This window comes from Triticum urartu, chromosome 4A (genome assembly GCF_056163025.1).
Source record: "Triticum urartu cultivar PI428250 chromosome 4A, HENAU_Tu73, whole genome shotgun sequence".
In the NCBI taxonomy this organism is placed as follows: Eukaryota; Viridiplantae; Streptophyta; class Magnoliopsida; order Poales; family Poaceae; genus Triticum; species Triticum urartu.
Window position 1 is genome coordinate 600,172,395 of NC_141876.1, and position 16,748 is coordinate 600,189,142.

A 16,748-nucleotide genomic window follows, 5' to 3' on the forward strand; every position below is an offset into this window, starting at 1 on the left:
ATCACCGGAATCGGAGTTACGGTTTGGAAATGGCAAGCGATTCAAAATTGGCACCGGTCTGCGATTTACAGCAAGTAGGCATCTAAATGCAACGAAATGAACATGCTACAGCACTCAAACATGGCAACAAAATACATGGCATGGAATCATTCAAGATGCTTAACAAAAGTCTAGCACTGAGCTACGGCCAATTCATCCATTAGGAGGTTCAAACAAGCATGGCAAAAACGCAAATGGTAAACAGATCTGAGACTTAGTGAAATTAACACTTGTCTGAAATTTCAGATCATATAGCCCTCTTCGGAGCAACAAAACAACATGTTACAGGACCTGAACATGGCAAAGAAGAACATGGCATGGAGCTACTCAACAAGCTTAACAAAAGTCCCTTAGTGACCTTGAGCCAAAAGGGATCCGCAAATATACTAACAAGCACACGAACATAGCAAAAACATAATCAATTTTCAGACTTGGTGAAAACTGACACATGCTGAAATATAACTCAAGTAGGCATGTTTACGAGCTCGATGCACTCACTACGGTGCAAGTCATGGCAAGAAAAGCATACACCCATCAAGAAGGAACAAAATACAAGCTAGACATGGCAATAACAATAGCATAGCATGCACGGATCAACTACAACAACATCGGCAAAATCGCAAACAAGCTGACGATCTGCCCAGATTCACAACGAAGCAAAAGTAGAGCTCGATTGACTCAAGCTAGGATGCTCCATAAATGCAAACAAAGACATGGATGGATAGAGCACTACAATATTAACAAAACTCCTTTACTGATCATCCTCAAAAGAGGCACGGATCACTAGGAAACAACATGAACATATGGCATCATGAACTAAACAATCCCAGGACTTAGTGAAATTACTAAGTCCCTGAAAACAGAGTTACCGGGTGCCTCACTTTGCAAGCTTGCACTAGGCACCACACACATCACAAAAATACATGGGTTGCGCCTCTGGAAAGATGACAAAACCCTTAACAAAACATATGAAAAGCATCAGGTCATATCATGCACACATTAATCGTGGCAAAAATGACAAAAAGCTAAATGGAGTAGCAGATCTGACAATTAACTCAAGTAGCCCTCTTCTAACAGCATTTCGGGCATCAAGATGAACTCGAATGAAAATGATGCAATGGAATGAAATGATGCACTCTCTGAGACGAACATTTTGATATGCTATATGCCCAAATCGGAGTTACGGATGCGGAGATATAGCATGATGAACATGGCCATATGAAACTAGGAATCTCGAGGACTTAGTAGAAATTCGCAGACAGGAAAAAAACATGGTGAGCGTTGGATAACTATTATTCGCACAAGCGGGGAATAGGAGAGGCTCACCACTGGGCTCGGCCCAGGAAGGAGGAAGAGGAAGGTGGGCCGACAGATCTGGGCCTCAGCGAGGTCCACGGGGGAGGTCAACGGGGGCGACGTGGATCGGGCTCCTCCCGATCCCGCGCAAGGAGACGGCGGCGCGCCGGTGCTCCGACGAGCAGATGCCGGCGGGGACGAGCGGAGGACGGGACGCGTTGCGCCGGGGCGGGGAAGCCGGAGCGGGGCACCGCGGTGCGGGGCGGCGCCGGTGGCTGGCGAGGGCGGCGAAGGCGCAGGCGGCGGGGACGCGGTGGCGTGTCGGCGAGCACAGGCGGCGGGGCGACGAAGGGCACGGTGGCCGGCGCGAACCCCGGCGACCGGAAGCGGAGAAGACACCGGGCGGTGAAGACGCGGGGATCCCGGCCCGGTTCGGCTCCGCGCGGGCCAGATCTTGGCCGGCGGGCTCGGCGGTGGGAGGAGAGAGAGGGCGGGGACAGGTGGCGTCCTTCGGTTGGATGCGGCGGCGGGGAAGGGTGACGTGGCGTCTCCTGATAGGCCGGACCGCCGTGGCAGCGGCGGACACGTCCAGCGGCGGGACGGACATGTCCGGCGGCGTGTGGGAGTTGGATCTAGGGTTTGGACTGCGAAATTTTCGGAGGGAGACACATATTTATAGGTAGAGGGAGCTAGGAGAGTCCAAATGAGGAGCGGTTTTCGGCCACGCGATTGTGATCGAACGCTCTAGATGATGGAGTAAAGTTTGGTGGGTTTTGGGCCAAAATGGAGGGGTGTTGGGCTGCAACACACACGAGGCCTTTTCGGTCCCTCGGTTAACCGTTGGAGTACCAAACGAAGTCCAAATGATACGAAACTTGACAGGCGGTCTGCCGGTAGTAAACCAAGGCCGCTTGGCAATTCTCGGTCCAATCCGAAAATGTTTAATCCCCACACATGAAAGAAAGGTAGAAATGACCACCGGAGGAGAACGAAGCGCCGGAATGCAAAACGGACAACGGGGAAAATGCTCGGATGCATGAGACGAACACGTATGCAAATGAAATGCACATGATGACATGATATGCAATGCATGACACGCAAGCAATGACAAGGCAACAACAGCGAATAACTGGACGACACCTGGCACATCGGTCTCGGGGCGTTACAAACATGTACCTTTGGAGACACCTGTAGAGCACCTTTATAATCACCCAGTTACGTTGTGACGTTTGGTAGCACACAAAGTGTTCCTCCAGCACACGGGAGTTACATAATCTCATAGTCATAGGAACATGTATAAGTCATGAAGAAAGCAATAGCAACATACTAAACGATCGGGTGCTAAGCTAATGGAATGGGTCATGTCAATCAGATCATTCAACTAATGATATGATCCCGTTAATCAAATGACAACTCTTTGTCCATGGTTAGGAAAAATAACCATCTTTGATTAACGAGCTAGTCAAGTAGAGGCATACTAGTGACACTCTGTTTGTCTATGTATTCACACATGTATTATGTTTCCGGTTAATACAATTCTAGCATGAATAATAAACTTTTATCATGATATAAGGAAATAAATAATAACTTTATTATTGCCTCTAGGGCATATTTCCTTCAGAAAGATGTTTGAGTTGCTTCAGTGTTACAGTCCAGTCTGCTCAATATTCATTTTAGACAGGCACTTGTAGGTCCACGTTGGGATACATGGTTGCATCTCGTGCGTAGATTAATGGATATTAATCTGTCGGATGCCAATGACACGATAGTTTGGAAGTTAACGGTGTCAGGAGTCTTCACAGTTAAAACTATGTATACGGATTTAATCAATACCAGAGACATCCCAAGGTCGGGCCATATTTGGAGGATTAAAGTGCCGTTCAAAATAAAAGTGTTTATCTGGTTTGTTCACAAAGGTGTCATTTTAACCAAAGATAACCTAGCCAAACGTAATTGGGTAGGGAGTCCCCGTGTAACATCCCAAATTTTCAATTTGGAATGTTATACACTAGATCATATGCATATCATATTTTCTTGCATTTTGGTTGATCCTAGAAATTTCACGCAACTCAGGGACCCTCGGAGAGAGTTGGAGATTTCGTTATTTTTCATATTTGAGAGTTTTCTCGAATTTTGAAAAATAGGATCATTTGATTTATTTATTTTATCTTCAATAATTTTCCGGTGTCAAAATATATGAGAGAGGGAATAATATGACTTTCCCAAATTTAGGAAAAATGAAGATATAATAAATAGATCAATTTTGCTTTCCGGTGTTTATTTGCATTTTATTTGGATAGGGAAAAATGCGCGTTTTTGAAAATTGCATTTTAGGTCCGGAGAAAAGTTCATTTTGTTCGGCTCATTTTTAGGAGTCGGGGAAAATTTACTTTAGATTTTTCGGAGTTCGTTTAGATCCCTTTTTGTTTTTTTTCTGCGCGAGGAAACTATTTAAAAAAAAATAAAAAAAATTGAGCAGCGCCTTGGGCCAAAGGCCCAAGCCAAGCCACCTACCGCCGCGCTCCCAGGCGCCAGGCGCCGAGCCAGGAGCCGGTCGGCCGCCGCCGCCTCTTGCTAGGACCGAATCCTTTTAGGATTCTAGGGCGCCCCTTGTCCCCTTTTCCTTATTTCGTTTTCTTTAGTCCTACTCCGTTTATTTTCTAGATCTTTCCTACTCCTATTCTAATTCCTTGTCCTCTACCCCAAGTAAACCCCTCCCCTCCCCAATATAAATACCCAAGCACCCCCCCTCTGAAGACATCAAAACAAAGCTCTCCTCCACACCCGCGCCTTGCACCGCCGCCGCGCCGCATCACACCGCGCCCTGCGTCACCGCCACTGCGCCGCATCACACCGCGCCCTGCGTCACCGTCGCCGCGCCGCATCACACCGCGCCCTGCGTCACCGCCGCCGCGCCGCCTCACCCGCGCCGCCGCCACACCCGTGCCGCCGCCGCACCTTGCCCACGCCGCCGCCCTACGCCGACGCCGCCGGAGCCCCTCACCGGAGACCTCGCCAAGGTTGCCCCGCACTACATCTATTCTTTTTCTCAGATCGTTTTCTTCTAATCGTTCCGATTCTTTTCTTCTCTAAACCGTTCCGGTTTTCTAGATCAGTTTTTCGATCGGTTTTCTTCTCCAAAACCCTAGATCGGATTCGTTTTCTTCTCTGATGTAGTTGCTTTGGACCGTTCGCCGGACCGTTCGTCCTAACGAACGTGATCACCGGATTCTTCTAGGTTAACGAACGTCCGTTCATTTAACCGTTCTTCTTTTTCTTTTTGTCGGATTTATTCCGCGATCGCGATCTCAGATCCGATCTTCTTCCTAGTCTATTTTTCCGCTCGTTTATCGGAATCAGGTGATTCAAGCGCCTGGAGTTTCATCTCGAAACCGCCGTTCCGTCTAATCAACTTGAACAAGGTTTTGTTACAGTAAAATTTTGACCTAGTTACAACTTGCTAGAACCGAGTTGTTTTCTTCCGCCGTTTGTTTTTCGTTCTTTCTTGCAACCGGAGTTCTTAAGTTGAACTACCTGGTTCGTTCTCTTGTTCGAGTTTTACCTGTGCATTAGATGAGTACTTATTGTATGCTTGTTGTTTGTCTGCGATAGATTACCCGGATTGCGCCGCTTGTTACTTCCAAACCCTAGGACTCGCGGATCATCAGCAAGGCAAGTAACACTTTGATCATACCTTTTCTACAACCCATGTTTTATTGCATTAGATCAATCCTCACACATTGCATGATTAGGATCTAATTAAATTGTGGGATGGGAAGTAGATGAGGTAGTACCTATTACCTGTATTATTATGAAACCTTTGGGAGTTACTCTACGTTTGCTTATATTGCCATGCTATGCTAGTAGACGTGGATTGGGTGAGTGATATCCATGACAGATGTGAGATTGATAATTTTAATGGTTTATCTAAGGTGGCAACTTAAACACACATCTGGGTGGATTGAGGCACCTGATGTCTATCAGGACTTGCCTGTTTTTTTTGGACCGCCACCCAGGCTCAAAGGGATCATAAGATCTTTCATGCTAGAAACTTCCGTGTGCAGCCACATGCTACTATGGGCTCTGGCATAGTTGAATAAGTTGTGCGAACTCTTACGGGGTGGACTAGCAGATGTAGGGGATGTAGGTGTACCGGTCTACCCCACATGTAAGGTGCTAGTGCTTCTGAAAGACTATGTCTCGGTCATCCGTTTCTCAAACACCATGTAGTGCGAGAAAACAAACGGAGGCGATCGAGTCATGTGGGGAAAAGTGCGCAAACCTCTGCAGAGTAACAAACTAATCATGATTAGCCGTGTCCCCGGTTATGGACAACTTGAGTATCTAGTACTTGAATATCATTGTGAATCTCAACATGTTACTTCTAATTAATGTTATTGGGTTTTAATTACTTTTAATTGGGATTGAGAATGCTGTCAACCATTCTCAATGTTTCACAACCACCATGATAGTAAATAAAATTTATTCCTTTGCAGTAGGGAAAAACTGGCTTTACGCAAAACTGTAACCATAGAGCTTTCCACCAGCCATATATGCATATAGTATAGCTGTTTCATTCCATTACTCTCTATGTGTTACTTTGCTAGCATATTCCATGTGCTGACCCGTTTTCGGGCTGCAACGTTAATGTTGCAGACTTTTCAGACGACGATTGAGGTGCGTTTAGGTCGTGGTTCTATACTCAGTGATGCCGCTGGAGTTGATGGACCCATTTATCTTCCAAGTCTTCCGCTGTTATCTTTAAAATATGGCCTTAAGCCATATTTATTGTAATAAGTTCTTTTTGAGCCATCGATGTAATAAGTGTGTGATTGCAACTCTGCTATAAAACCTCGATGTACTGTGTGGTGTCAGCATTACTGATCCAGGGATGACACCGTAGCACAGTAGACGTGATCCATTCGGGTCAGGTCGCTACAGAGATGGTATCAGAGCACACGCTGACTGTAGGACACGACCACTAAGTTAAAGCCATAGATCACCCTTATCTTCTCATTTTCTAACTCCTCATCTTTTCTACTCTATTAGGATGACGCACGTGAAGATTAAGTACGCTCAACCAGATGAAGGCACACCTTTTGGATTGCACCTGAAGGAAGTCACCAAGTACCTGAACATTGGATTACCAAGCTTCACGGGAACCTTCAACGCCACTCTGCCTGAAGAGGAGCGCTGGAAGATTCAAGCTCACGTTCCGGGAAGAACATTCGCGCCAATCACGAAGCCCATAGATAGTGTTTTCAATGCACCAACCTGAAGTCTAGGAAGGAGCATGGCAGCTCATATCACCATAGGACGCATTGGAGAAGTTTAGCAAGAAGACCTCAAGGACAATATCTACCAGATTTGCGGACGCCGTGATGAACAATGGGAGTTAGTCAGCACCAAGAAAGATAGATCCATTGCATCTTTCATCCAGGAGTTAAACCAGCACATTCGACGCCACGAGAACCAGATGTGCAATGATATGGTAGAGTTGAAGAATGCGAAGGCAAGGATCATCGAGCTAGAAGGAGAACTAAAGTCTACACGCAAGGACTACATGGACGAGATCGTAGCTCTAGCAAGGCACAATGGCGATCTTAAGCAGGAGATTGAAGAACTCAAGAGGAAGTTAGCATCCCAGGAGGAAGACGAGTACGTCGCATGTCCGGACAACTACATCATCATCGACGACACCGATTCGGATCCAAGTGAACCCGACTTTGAAGACGAAGCTGGAGTAGATATCATGGAGTCTTCCACCGGTTCAAATTTCTAGATGACCATAGATAGTAATAGTATTCCCCCATGTAAACACATTATAGTCGAGCACTTTTGCGATAGTTAGACCGTTTGTAAGCCCTTGTTTGATTGATTGAAGTGAATTGTGTGCTTTTGCCTCATGTGCATATGGGTAGTGTTTTCCCTTTAGACCCCCTCTTCTTAATTCTCGTCTTTTCTAAACCCTCAGATGCCTCCGAGACGTGACAATGGATTTCCACCGGAGCTCACTCAGTTGATCCAGCAGCAGAATCAATTGATGCAGATGTTAGTTCAGAATCAGCAGAACAACAACAACAACCCACCACCACCACCTGTTGACCGCTTAGCCCGTTTCCTTAGGCTGAATCCGCCGGTGTTTTCTAGTAGCACCGAGCCGATAGTAGCAGACGATTGGCTCCGCAAGATAGGAAGGGAGTTGACCACTGCAGGATACACGGATGGTGAGAAAGTGAAGTTTGCCGCTCACCAGCTTGACGGACCCGCGGCAGCATGGTGGGAGAATTTCACAGCCACTTACCCAGTTGACACTGTCACATGGGATCAGTTTCAGCAAGCTTTCCGCACTGCCCATGTTTCAGCAGGAGCTATGGCCATAAAGAAGCGTGAGTTTCGCAACTTACGCCAAGGAGGAAGGACTGTTGGCCAGTATGTGGAAGAGTTTAGTAAGCTAGCCCGTTATGCCCCAGATGACGTTGCTACGGATGCAGCCAAGCAGGAGAAGTTTCTGGAAGGATTGAATGATGAACTAAGCATGCAGTTGATGGTAGCAAATTTCAACAACTACCAGGAGTTGGTAGATCGTGCCATCATGATTGAAGGGAAGCAACAGCAGATTGAGAACCGTAAGAGGAAGTATGGACAGGGGAAGTATAACTCTGGAGCCCAGCAGAAGCCCCGTTTTACCCCTAAACCGGGATTTAAGTTTCAGCACACCCATGGAGGAGGTAGCTCGCACAATCATAATGGCCACAAGAATGGTAATGGGAATGGAGGAAGCAACGGCCAGAACCGAACAACCCCATCAACCCCAACCAAGAGAGACCTGAGTCAAGTCACCTGTTTCAAGTGTTCGAAGACCGGACATTATGCCAATGAATGTCCTGAAGGCCAGAATGGAAATGGCAATGGAAGCTCTGGGAAGAAGCCGAACCCTTTCAATAGGGGACAGGTGAACCACGTTTATGTGGAGGAGATTGAAGATCAGCCCGATGCAGTAATCGGTAAGTTTTTGGTTAAGTCATTTACTGCACTCGTTCTTTTTGATACTGGTGCATCGCATTCATACATATCAAGGGGATTTGTGGAGAAGTATAGCCTGCCCACTAGGATTCTTAAAACACCTATGCTAGTAAGCTCGCCAGGAGCAGAATACATGGCCAGACAAGGATGTTTCCAAGTACCATTGAGTATAGGAAGGCATGTATTCCCAACGGATTTAATTATTCTGGAATCCCAAGGACTGGATGTGATTCTTGGTATGGATTGGCTGTCGATGTATGGAGGAAACATCGATTGCGCCAGTAAGACAATTTTGCTTACCACACCAGAAGGAAGAAGGATCAAGTATGTATCCCGGCATGTGCCAAACAGGACACAAGTGAATTGCTTATCAGGAGTTGTGCAGGAGGAAGTACCAGTGGTAAAGGATTTTCCTGATGTATTTCCTGAGGAATTACCAGGCATGCCACCGGATAGAGACATTGAGTTTTTGATTGAGTTATTGCCAGGTACAGGCCCAATATCGAAGCGACCGTACCGGATGCCAGCAAAGGATTTGGTGGAAATTAAGAATCAGATTAAGGAGTTATTGGATAAAGGTTACATTCGCCCAAGTTCTTCACCTTGGGGATCACCCGTACTTCTAGTGGAAAAGAAGGATGGATCATTAAGGATGGTTGTAGATTATCGGGGATTGAATGAAGTAACCATCAAGAATAAGTACCCACTACCAATGATCAACGATCTGTTTGATCGATTGCAAGGAGCTAAAGTGTTTTCCAAGATCGATTTGCGATCAGGGTACCATCAGTTGAAGATTCGAGAGCAGGACATACCTAAGACAGCATTCACCACAAGATATGGACTGTATGAGTATACCGTTATGTCATTTGGATTGACTAACGCACCTGCCTATTTTATGAACCTGATGAACAAAGTGTTTATGGAGTTTTTGGATAAGTTCGTCGTAGTGTTCATCGATGACATTTTGGTTTATTCAAAGAATGAAGAAGAGCATAAGGAACATTTGCGTTTGGTTTTGGAGAAACTAAGGGAACATCAGTTATATGCCAAATTCAGCAAATGTGAGTTTTGGTTGAAGGAAGTTGGATTCCTCGGACACGTTATATCCGGAGAAGGTATAGCAGTTGACCCCACAAAGGTTGAGACCGTAACCGAATGGGAAGCACCAACAACAGTTGGAGAGATCCGGAGTTTTCTTGGACTCGCAGGATACTACCGGAGATTCATTGAGAATTTCTCAAAGATTGCGAAGCCTATGACGGAGTTGTTGAAGAAGGATACTAAGTTCAAATGGACTGAGGAGTGTGAGGCTAGTTTCCAGGAGTTGAAGAAACGATTGGTTACCTCACCGGTATTGATTTTGCCAGATCAGACCAAGGATTATGAGGTGTATTGCGACGCTTCACGTCGAGGACTTGGAGCAGTGCTTATGTAGGAAGGGAGAGTTGTTTCGTATGCATCACGACAACTGAAGCCTCATGAGTTGAATTATGCCACACATGATTTGGAGTTAGCAGCCGTAGTGCATGCATTGAAGACATGGAGACATTTCCTCATTGGAAATCATTGTGAGGTGTACATGGATCACAAGAGTTTGAAGTACATTTTCACTCAGAAGGAGTTGAACCTCAGACAACGGAGATGGTTGGAGCTCATCAAGGATTATGATATGAGATTGCATTATCATCCCGGAAAAGCTAATGTAGTAGCTGACGCATTGAGCCGTAAGATCCATGTCAATACCCTAATGACGGGAGAAATACCCAAGGAGTTAGCAGAAAACCTTCGTGAACGAAGTTTAGAGATAGTTCCGAGAGGCTATGTAGCAGCATTGGAGATTCAGTCAACATTGATGGATAAGATCAGAGAAGCTCAGAAATCTGACAAGGAGATTGCTGCTATAAAGGAGAAACTTAGCAAAGGAAAAGCAAAGGGATTTCGTGAGGATGAGCACGATACCTTATGGTTTGAGGACCGTGTTTATGTGCCCAATGACCCGGAGATCAGGAAGTTGATTTTGCAAGAGGCACATGATTCACCGTATTCGATTCACCCAGGGAATACCAAGATGTATTTGGATTTGAAAGAAACATTCTGGTGGACCGGAATGAAGAAGGATATTGCAGCGTATGTAGCAGTTTGTGACGTATGTCAGAGAGTAAAAGCAAAACATCAAAAGCCAGCAGGATTGTTACAACCATTGCCGATACCCGAATGGAAGTGGGATAAGATAGGCATGGATTTTATCACAGGACTACCCAGGACGAAAGCAGGGTATGACTCGATATGGGTAGTAGTTGATCGTTTGACGAAGGTAGCACATTTCATTCCAGTTAAGACCACTTACACCAGTGCTAAGTTGGCAAAGATATACATGACTAGAATCATTTGTTTGCATGAAGTCCCGAGGAGTATCGTATCAGATACCAGTTTCGTTCCATGACAACAGTTATGAAGTTGGAGACCATCAATTCTTTGGACCAGATTTGATTAAGGAGTCAGAACGGAAAGTTAAGTTGATTCGCGATAGGCTCAAGGTAGCCCAGTCCAGGCAGAAGAGCTACGCAGATTCTAAACGCAAGGAGACAGTTTACGAAACCGGAGACAGAGTTTACCTTCGAGTATCCCCACTTCGAGGAGTTAAGCGTTTTGGAGTTAAGGGAAAGTTAGCACCGCGTTTCGTTGGACCATTTAAGATCTTGAAACGTATGGGGGAAGTCGCTTATAAGTTGGAACTACCAGAAGGACTGTCAGGAGTTCATGATGTATTCCATGTTTCTCAGCTGAAGAAATGTCACGCCGAGATGGCGGAGGTACCGCTAAGAGATACAGTGCCATTAGAAGCGATTCAGTTAAAGGATGACCTAACATATGAGGAGAAGCCAGTCAAGATTCTCGATGTTGCCAGTAGAGTTACTCGCAGTAAGGTTATCAAGTTTTGCAAAGTTCAGTGGAACCACCATTCAGAGGATGAAGCCACCTGGGAGAGAGAAGATGATTTGCTCAAAGACCACCCTCACCTATTTTCTAGCCAACCCGAATCTCGAGGGCGAGATTCATCTTAAGGGGGGTAGGTTTGTAACATCCCAAATTTTCAATTTGGAATGTTATACACTAGATCATATGCATATCATATTTTCTTGCATTTTGGTTGATCCTAGAAATTTCACGCAACTCAGGGACCCTCGGAGAGAGTTGGAGATTTCGTTATTTTTCATATTTGAGAGTTTTCTCGAATTTTGAAAAATAGGATCATTTGATTTATTTATTTTATCTTCAATAATTTTCCGGTGTCAAAATATATGAGAGAGGGAATAATATGACTTTCCCAAATTTAGGAAAAATGAAGATATAATAAATAGATCAATTTTGCTTTCCGGTGTTTATTTGCATTTTATTTGGATAGGGAAAAATGCGCGTTTTTGAAAATTGCATTTTAGGTCCGGAGAAAAGTTCATTTTGTTCGGCTCATTTTTAGGAGTCGGGGAAAATTTACTTTAGATTTTTCGGAGTTCGTTTAGATCCCTTTTTGTTTTTTTTCTGCGCGAGGAAACTATTTAAAAAAAAATAAAAAAAATTGAGCAGCGCCTTGGGCCAAAGGCCCAAGCCAAGCCACCTACCGCCGCGCTCCCAGGCGCCAGGCGCCGAGCCAGGAGCCGGTCGGCCGCCGCCGCCTCTTGCTAGGACCGAATCCTTTTAGGATTCTAGGGCGCCCCTTGTCCCCTTTTCCTTATTTCGTTTTCTTTAGTCCTACTCCGTTTATTTTCTAGATCTTTCCTACTCCTATTCTAATTCCTTGTCCTCTACCCCAAGTAAACCCCTCCCCTCCCCAATATAAATACCCAAGCACCCCCCCTCTGAACACATCAAAACAAAGCTCTCCTCCACACCCGCGCCTTGCACCGCCGCCGCGCCGCATCACACCGCGCCCTGCGTCACCGCCGCCGCGCCGCATCACACCGCGCCCTGCGTCACCGTCGCCGCGCCGCATCACACCGCGCCCTGCGTCACCGCCGCCGCGCCGCCTCACCCGCGCCGCCGCCACACCCGTGCCGCCGCCGCACCTTGCCCACGCCGCCGCCCTACGCCGACGCCGCCGGAGCCCCTCACCGGAGACCTCGCCAAGGTTGCCCCGCGCTACATCTATTCTTTTTCTCAGATCGTTTTCTTCTAATCGTTCCGATTCTTTTCTTCTCTAAACCGTTCCGGTTTTCTAGATCAGTTTTTCGATCGGTTTTCTTCTCCAAAACCCTAGATCGGATTCGTTTTCTTCTCCGATGTAGTTGCTTTGGACCGTTCGCCGGACCGTTCGTCCTAACGAACGTGATCACCGGATTCTTCTAGGTTAACGAACGTCCGTTCGTTTAACCGTTCTTCTTTTTCTTTTCGTCGGATTTATTCCGCGATCGCGATCTCAGATCCGATCTTCTTCCTAGTCTATTTTTCCGCTCGTTTATCGGAATCAGGTGATTCAAGCGCCTGGAGTTTCGTCTCGAAACCGCCGTTCCATCTAATCAACTTGAACAAGCTTTTGTTACAGTAAAATTTTGACCTAGTTACAACTTGCTAGAACCGAGTTGTTTTCTTCCGCCGTTTGTTTTTCGTTCTTTCTTGCAACCGGAGTTCTTAAGTTGAACTACCTGGTTCGTTCTCTTGTTCGAGTTTTACCTGTGCATTAGATGAGTACTTATTGTATGCTTGTTGTTTGTCTGTGATAGATTACCCGGATTGCGCCGCTTGTTACTTCGAAACCCTAGGACTCGCGGATCATCAGCAAGGCAAGTAACACTTTGATCATACCTTTTCTACAACCCATGTTTTATTGCATTAGATCAATCCTCACACATTGCATGATTAGGATCTAATTAAATTGTGGGATGGGAAGTAGATGAGGTAGTACCTATTACCAGTATTATTATGAAACCTTTAGGAGTTACTCTACGTTTGCTTATATTGCCATGCTATGCTAGTAGACGTGGATTGGGTGAGTGATATCCATGACAGATGTGAGATTGATAATTTTAATGGTTTATCTAAGGTGGCAACTTAAACACACATCTGGGTGGATTGAGGCACCTGATGTCTATCAGGACTTGCCTGTTTTTTTGGACCGCCACCCAGGCTCAAAGGGATCATAAGATCTTTCATGCTAGAAACTTCCGTGTGCAGCCACATGCTACTATGGGCTCTGGCATAGTTGGCTAAGTTGTGCGAACTCTTACGGGGTGGACTAGCAGATGTAGGGGATGTAGGTGTACCGGTCTACCCCACATGTAAGGTGCTAGTGCTTCTGAAAGACTATGTCTCGGTCATCCGTTTCTCAAACACCATGTAGTGCGAGAAAACAAACGGAGGCGATCGAGTCATGTGGGGAAAAGTGCGCAAACCTCTGCAGAGTAACAAACTAATCATGATTAGCCGTGTCCCCGGTTATGGACAACTTGAGTATCTAGTACTTGAATATCATTGTGAATCTCAACATGTTACTTCTAATTAATGTTATTGGGTTTTAATTACTTTTAATTGGGATTGAGAATGCTGTCAACCATTCTCAATGTTTCACAACCACCATGATAGTAAATAAAATTTATTCCTTTGCAGTAGGGAAAAACTGGCTTTACGCAAAACTGTAACCATAGAGCTTTCCACCAGCCATATATGCATATAGTATAGCTGTTTCATTCCATTACTCTCTATGTGTTACTTTGCCAGCATATTCCATGTGCTGACCCGTTTTCGGGCTGCAACGTTAATGTTGCAGACTTTTCAGACGACGATTGAGGTGCGTTTAGGTCGTGGTTCTATACTCAGTGATGCCGCTGGAGTTGATGGACCCATTTATCTTCCAAGTCTTCCGCTGTTATCTTTAAAATATGGCCTTAAGCCATATTTATTGTAATAAGTTCTTTTTGAGCCATCGATGTAATAAGTGTGTGATTGCAACTCTGCTATAAAACCTCGATGTACTGTGTGGTGTCAGCATTACTGATCCAGGGATGACACCGTAGCACAGTAGACGTGATCCATTCGGGTCAGGTCGCTACACCCCGTTGTTGCTTTTGTGATCAAAATGAAACAATTGAACATTTGTTTATCAAATGTCCGCTTGCTAGGTTACTCTAGAGAACTATTCATGTGGCTTTTAATGTCAATCCGCCAACTTCAATATCACAATTCTTTCACAACTGGCTGAACGAGGTGAGACTTCAGACAACAGCACAAATCAGAGTCGGAGCATATGCGTTGCTTTGGGCTATATGGAATTGTCGGAATGACATGGCTTTTAACAGACAACACATTACTAATTTTTTGCAGGTCATATTCAGAGCGTCTACATGGATCCGTACGTGGTCCTTGCTGAGCCGTACAGACCAGAAGGCGCACATGGCTATTGGGTGCAACCGATGGGAAACGGTTGCACGGGATACTTACGACCGATATGGATGGCGGTCCAGTAATAAGTTAGGTGTGTAAGCAGTTTAAGCTATTTTAGCCGGTTGTGGCTTTTTTGTTTTGGCCGCGTGTGGCATTGGTTTCTTTATTATATTTTGAGAATGCTTAAGGAGAATTTTGGACCTCTTTGATTTTTAATAAAATGGCTGTGTGCATCACTGTGATGCAGAGGCCGGGGGTTATGCCTCCTTTTAAAAAATATGCAAATAACCATTGTCATGATACATACATCTTATCTTTGGAGGCGAGGTTGATCCAGAGCTGCAGGCCCTTCTGCACGCCGTCGGCCGCCGGCATCTCCGAGTGCACGATGCCGCGCCCTGCCGTCATCCATTGTTGAGGAACAGAGCATTCAGATGCATTGTTGGTTCTCAAGTCAAAAATGGAATGGGTCAAGTGGTTTGTCTGAAGAATTGGATGAGTAGATCGGACCTGGACATCTCCTGTCCTGATGGTGCCCTTGTGCCCCGAGAAGTCCTGCTGGGTGAAGGCCCCCTGCATGCATCGTCAGAACGTAGACGATAGAACAACATTTTAGCAAACACCTTGCAGGCAACACGATGGAGGCAGAGTAAATTTGAGAAAAAACATGGAAGAAGCTCAGAGCATGCGTCCGTACATCGAGCATGTAGGTGACGGTCTCGAAGCCCCGGTGGGGGTGGTCGGGGAATCCGGCGGGCTTGGAGACGGAGAACTCGTCGAGCAGGAGAAACGGGTCCAGGTTCCGGAGCTCGCAACTGTAGCAGCAACAAGAAGAGACAGACAAACAGAGGTCAACACCATCGCCCCATGATGTGAAATTCAGAGTCGATTAATCGGGCGCGATCTCTTCAGATAGGGGTTGATGGTGTCTTACCCGCCGATGCTCCGGCGGACGGTGGCGCCTTCCCCCTCGGACTGGGACAACGAGAGCACCTTCTTCACCACCTTCCTCAGTGTCTGGAACGAGACGGACGAGGAAGAGGAAGACATGATCGCTGGTGGGAACAAGAAGATGACCGTCAGACCAAGAACCAGGAGGAGGAGGCCTAAGCAGAAGAAGCTGCTTGGTGTTGGCGCTACTTCTAGTTTTAGAGCTTTAGCTTGTCTTCCTGGCGCTACTTGGAGGAACACAATGCTATTCTGCCTGGTGAGGCACTCGAGTGCCGTATAAATAGGAGAAGAGGGGGAGGACTTACTCGGGAAAGTAAGGCACAAGGAAGTTATCCTTATCTTGGTTTGCCAGAATGACGCCTTCGAGGTAAGAACTCGCGACTTGCCGGTCCCCAGCGCTGCCCAAGATCTTGGCACGCATGTAGAAGGGGTCAACTATCACGATGTCCGGAGTCTTGTCGCGAATGATCCGCATCTCCATACTCAGCGAAAATAGCCGAACGAAGGTGTAGTGCAGCGGATGAAGGTTCAACATAGCGTGGATGTCATCAAACCGCAGGAAGATCGTACCCCCAATGGAGTTATCCACAAAGCCCTTGCCCTTTGGCACCTTGTCCGCGAAAACCGGGTATGCCACATCCTTCTCTCCGAGACGCCGCTTCTCCAAAGAAAGAACACTGTCATGCAGACTCCGCATAGCACCAGTTGCAGCATCGAGCATATTTCTCGGTAGCATCGGCCTACCCGCCACATGCAGCCTCCTCATTAAATCCTCAGGTGAAGGTGGCCCGTCCTGAGCACGAATCATACTCGGTGCCGGCTGGCCCGCACCCTTGTTAGTCTTTCTTTTGCGTGCCTTCTTCTTCTCCTGTAATGGGACCGAGTTCTGCTCACAGACCGCCTTCTTGAGTGTGTTGGGGCTGATAATATTTCGCACCTCGCCTATCTGAGGCTCGGTGAAGTCGGCAGCTGGAGGCGTCTCCTGAGAGCTGAACGGCAGACGACGCCTGTTGCAACTTGGCTTCTCCGCGGTACCAGCTAGATCGCGCACGTCTTTT

General features: G+C 46.4%; 1 protein-coding gene across 2 annotated transcripts in view; it reads right to left on the bottom strand.

Moving 5' to 3' along the window:
• LOC125553283 (pirin-like protein) overlaps positions 1-15,789 on the bottom strand; it is a 33,765-nt gene extending 17,976 nt beyond the window's left edge. Inside the window, exons 1-4 of one of the 2 annotated variants that reach the window (XM_087519901.1) lie at positions 15,674-15,789; positions 15,437-15,554; positions 15,254-15,312; positions 15,047-15,154 (exon numbers count right to left, since the gene is read on the bottom strand). In XM_087519901.1, coding sequence (XP_087376027.1) covers positions 15,047-15,154; positions 15,254-15,312; positions 15,437-15,554; positions 15,674-15,789 — 401 coding nt within the window. Of the gene's footprint in view, positions 1-15,046; positions 15,155-15,249; positions 15,555-15,673 lie in introns of both variants that reach the window. The other variant, XM_087519900.1, reaches the window with a different exon arrangement.
• Positions 15,790-16,748: the final 959 nt, after the last annotated feature.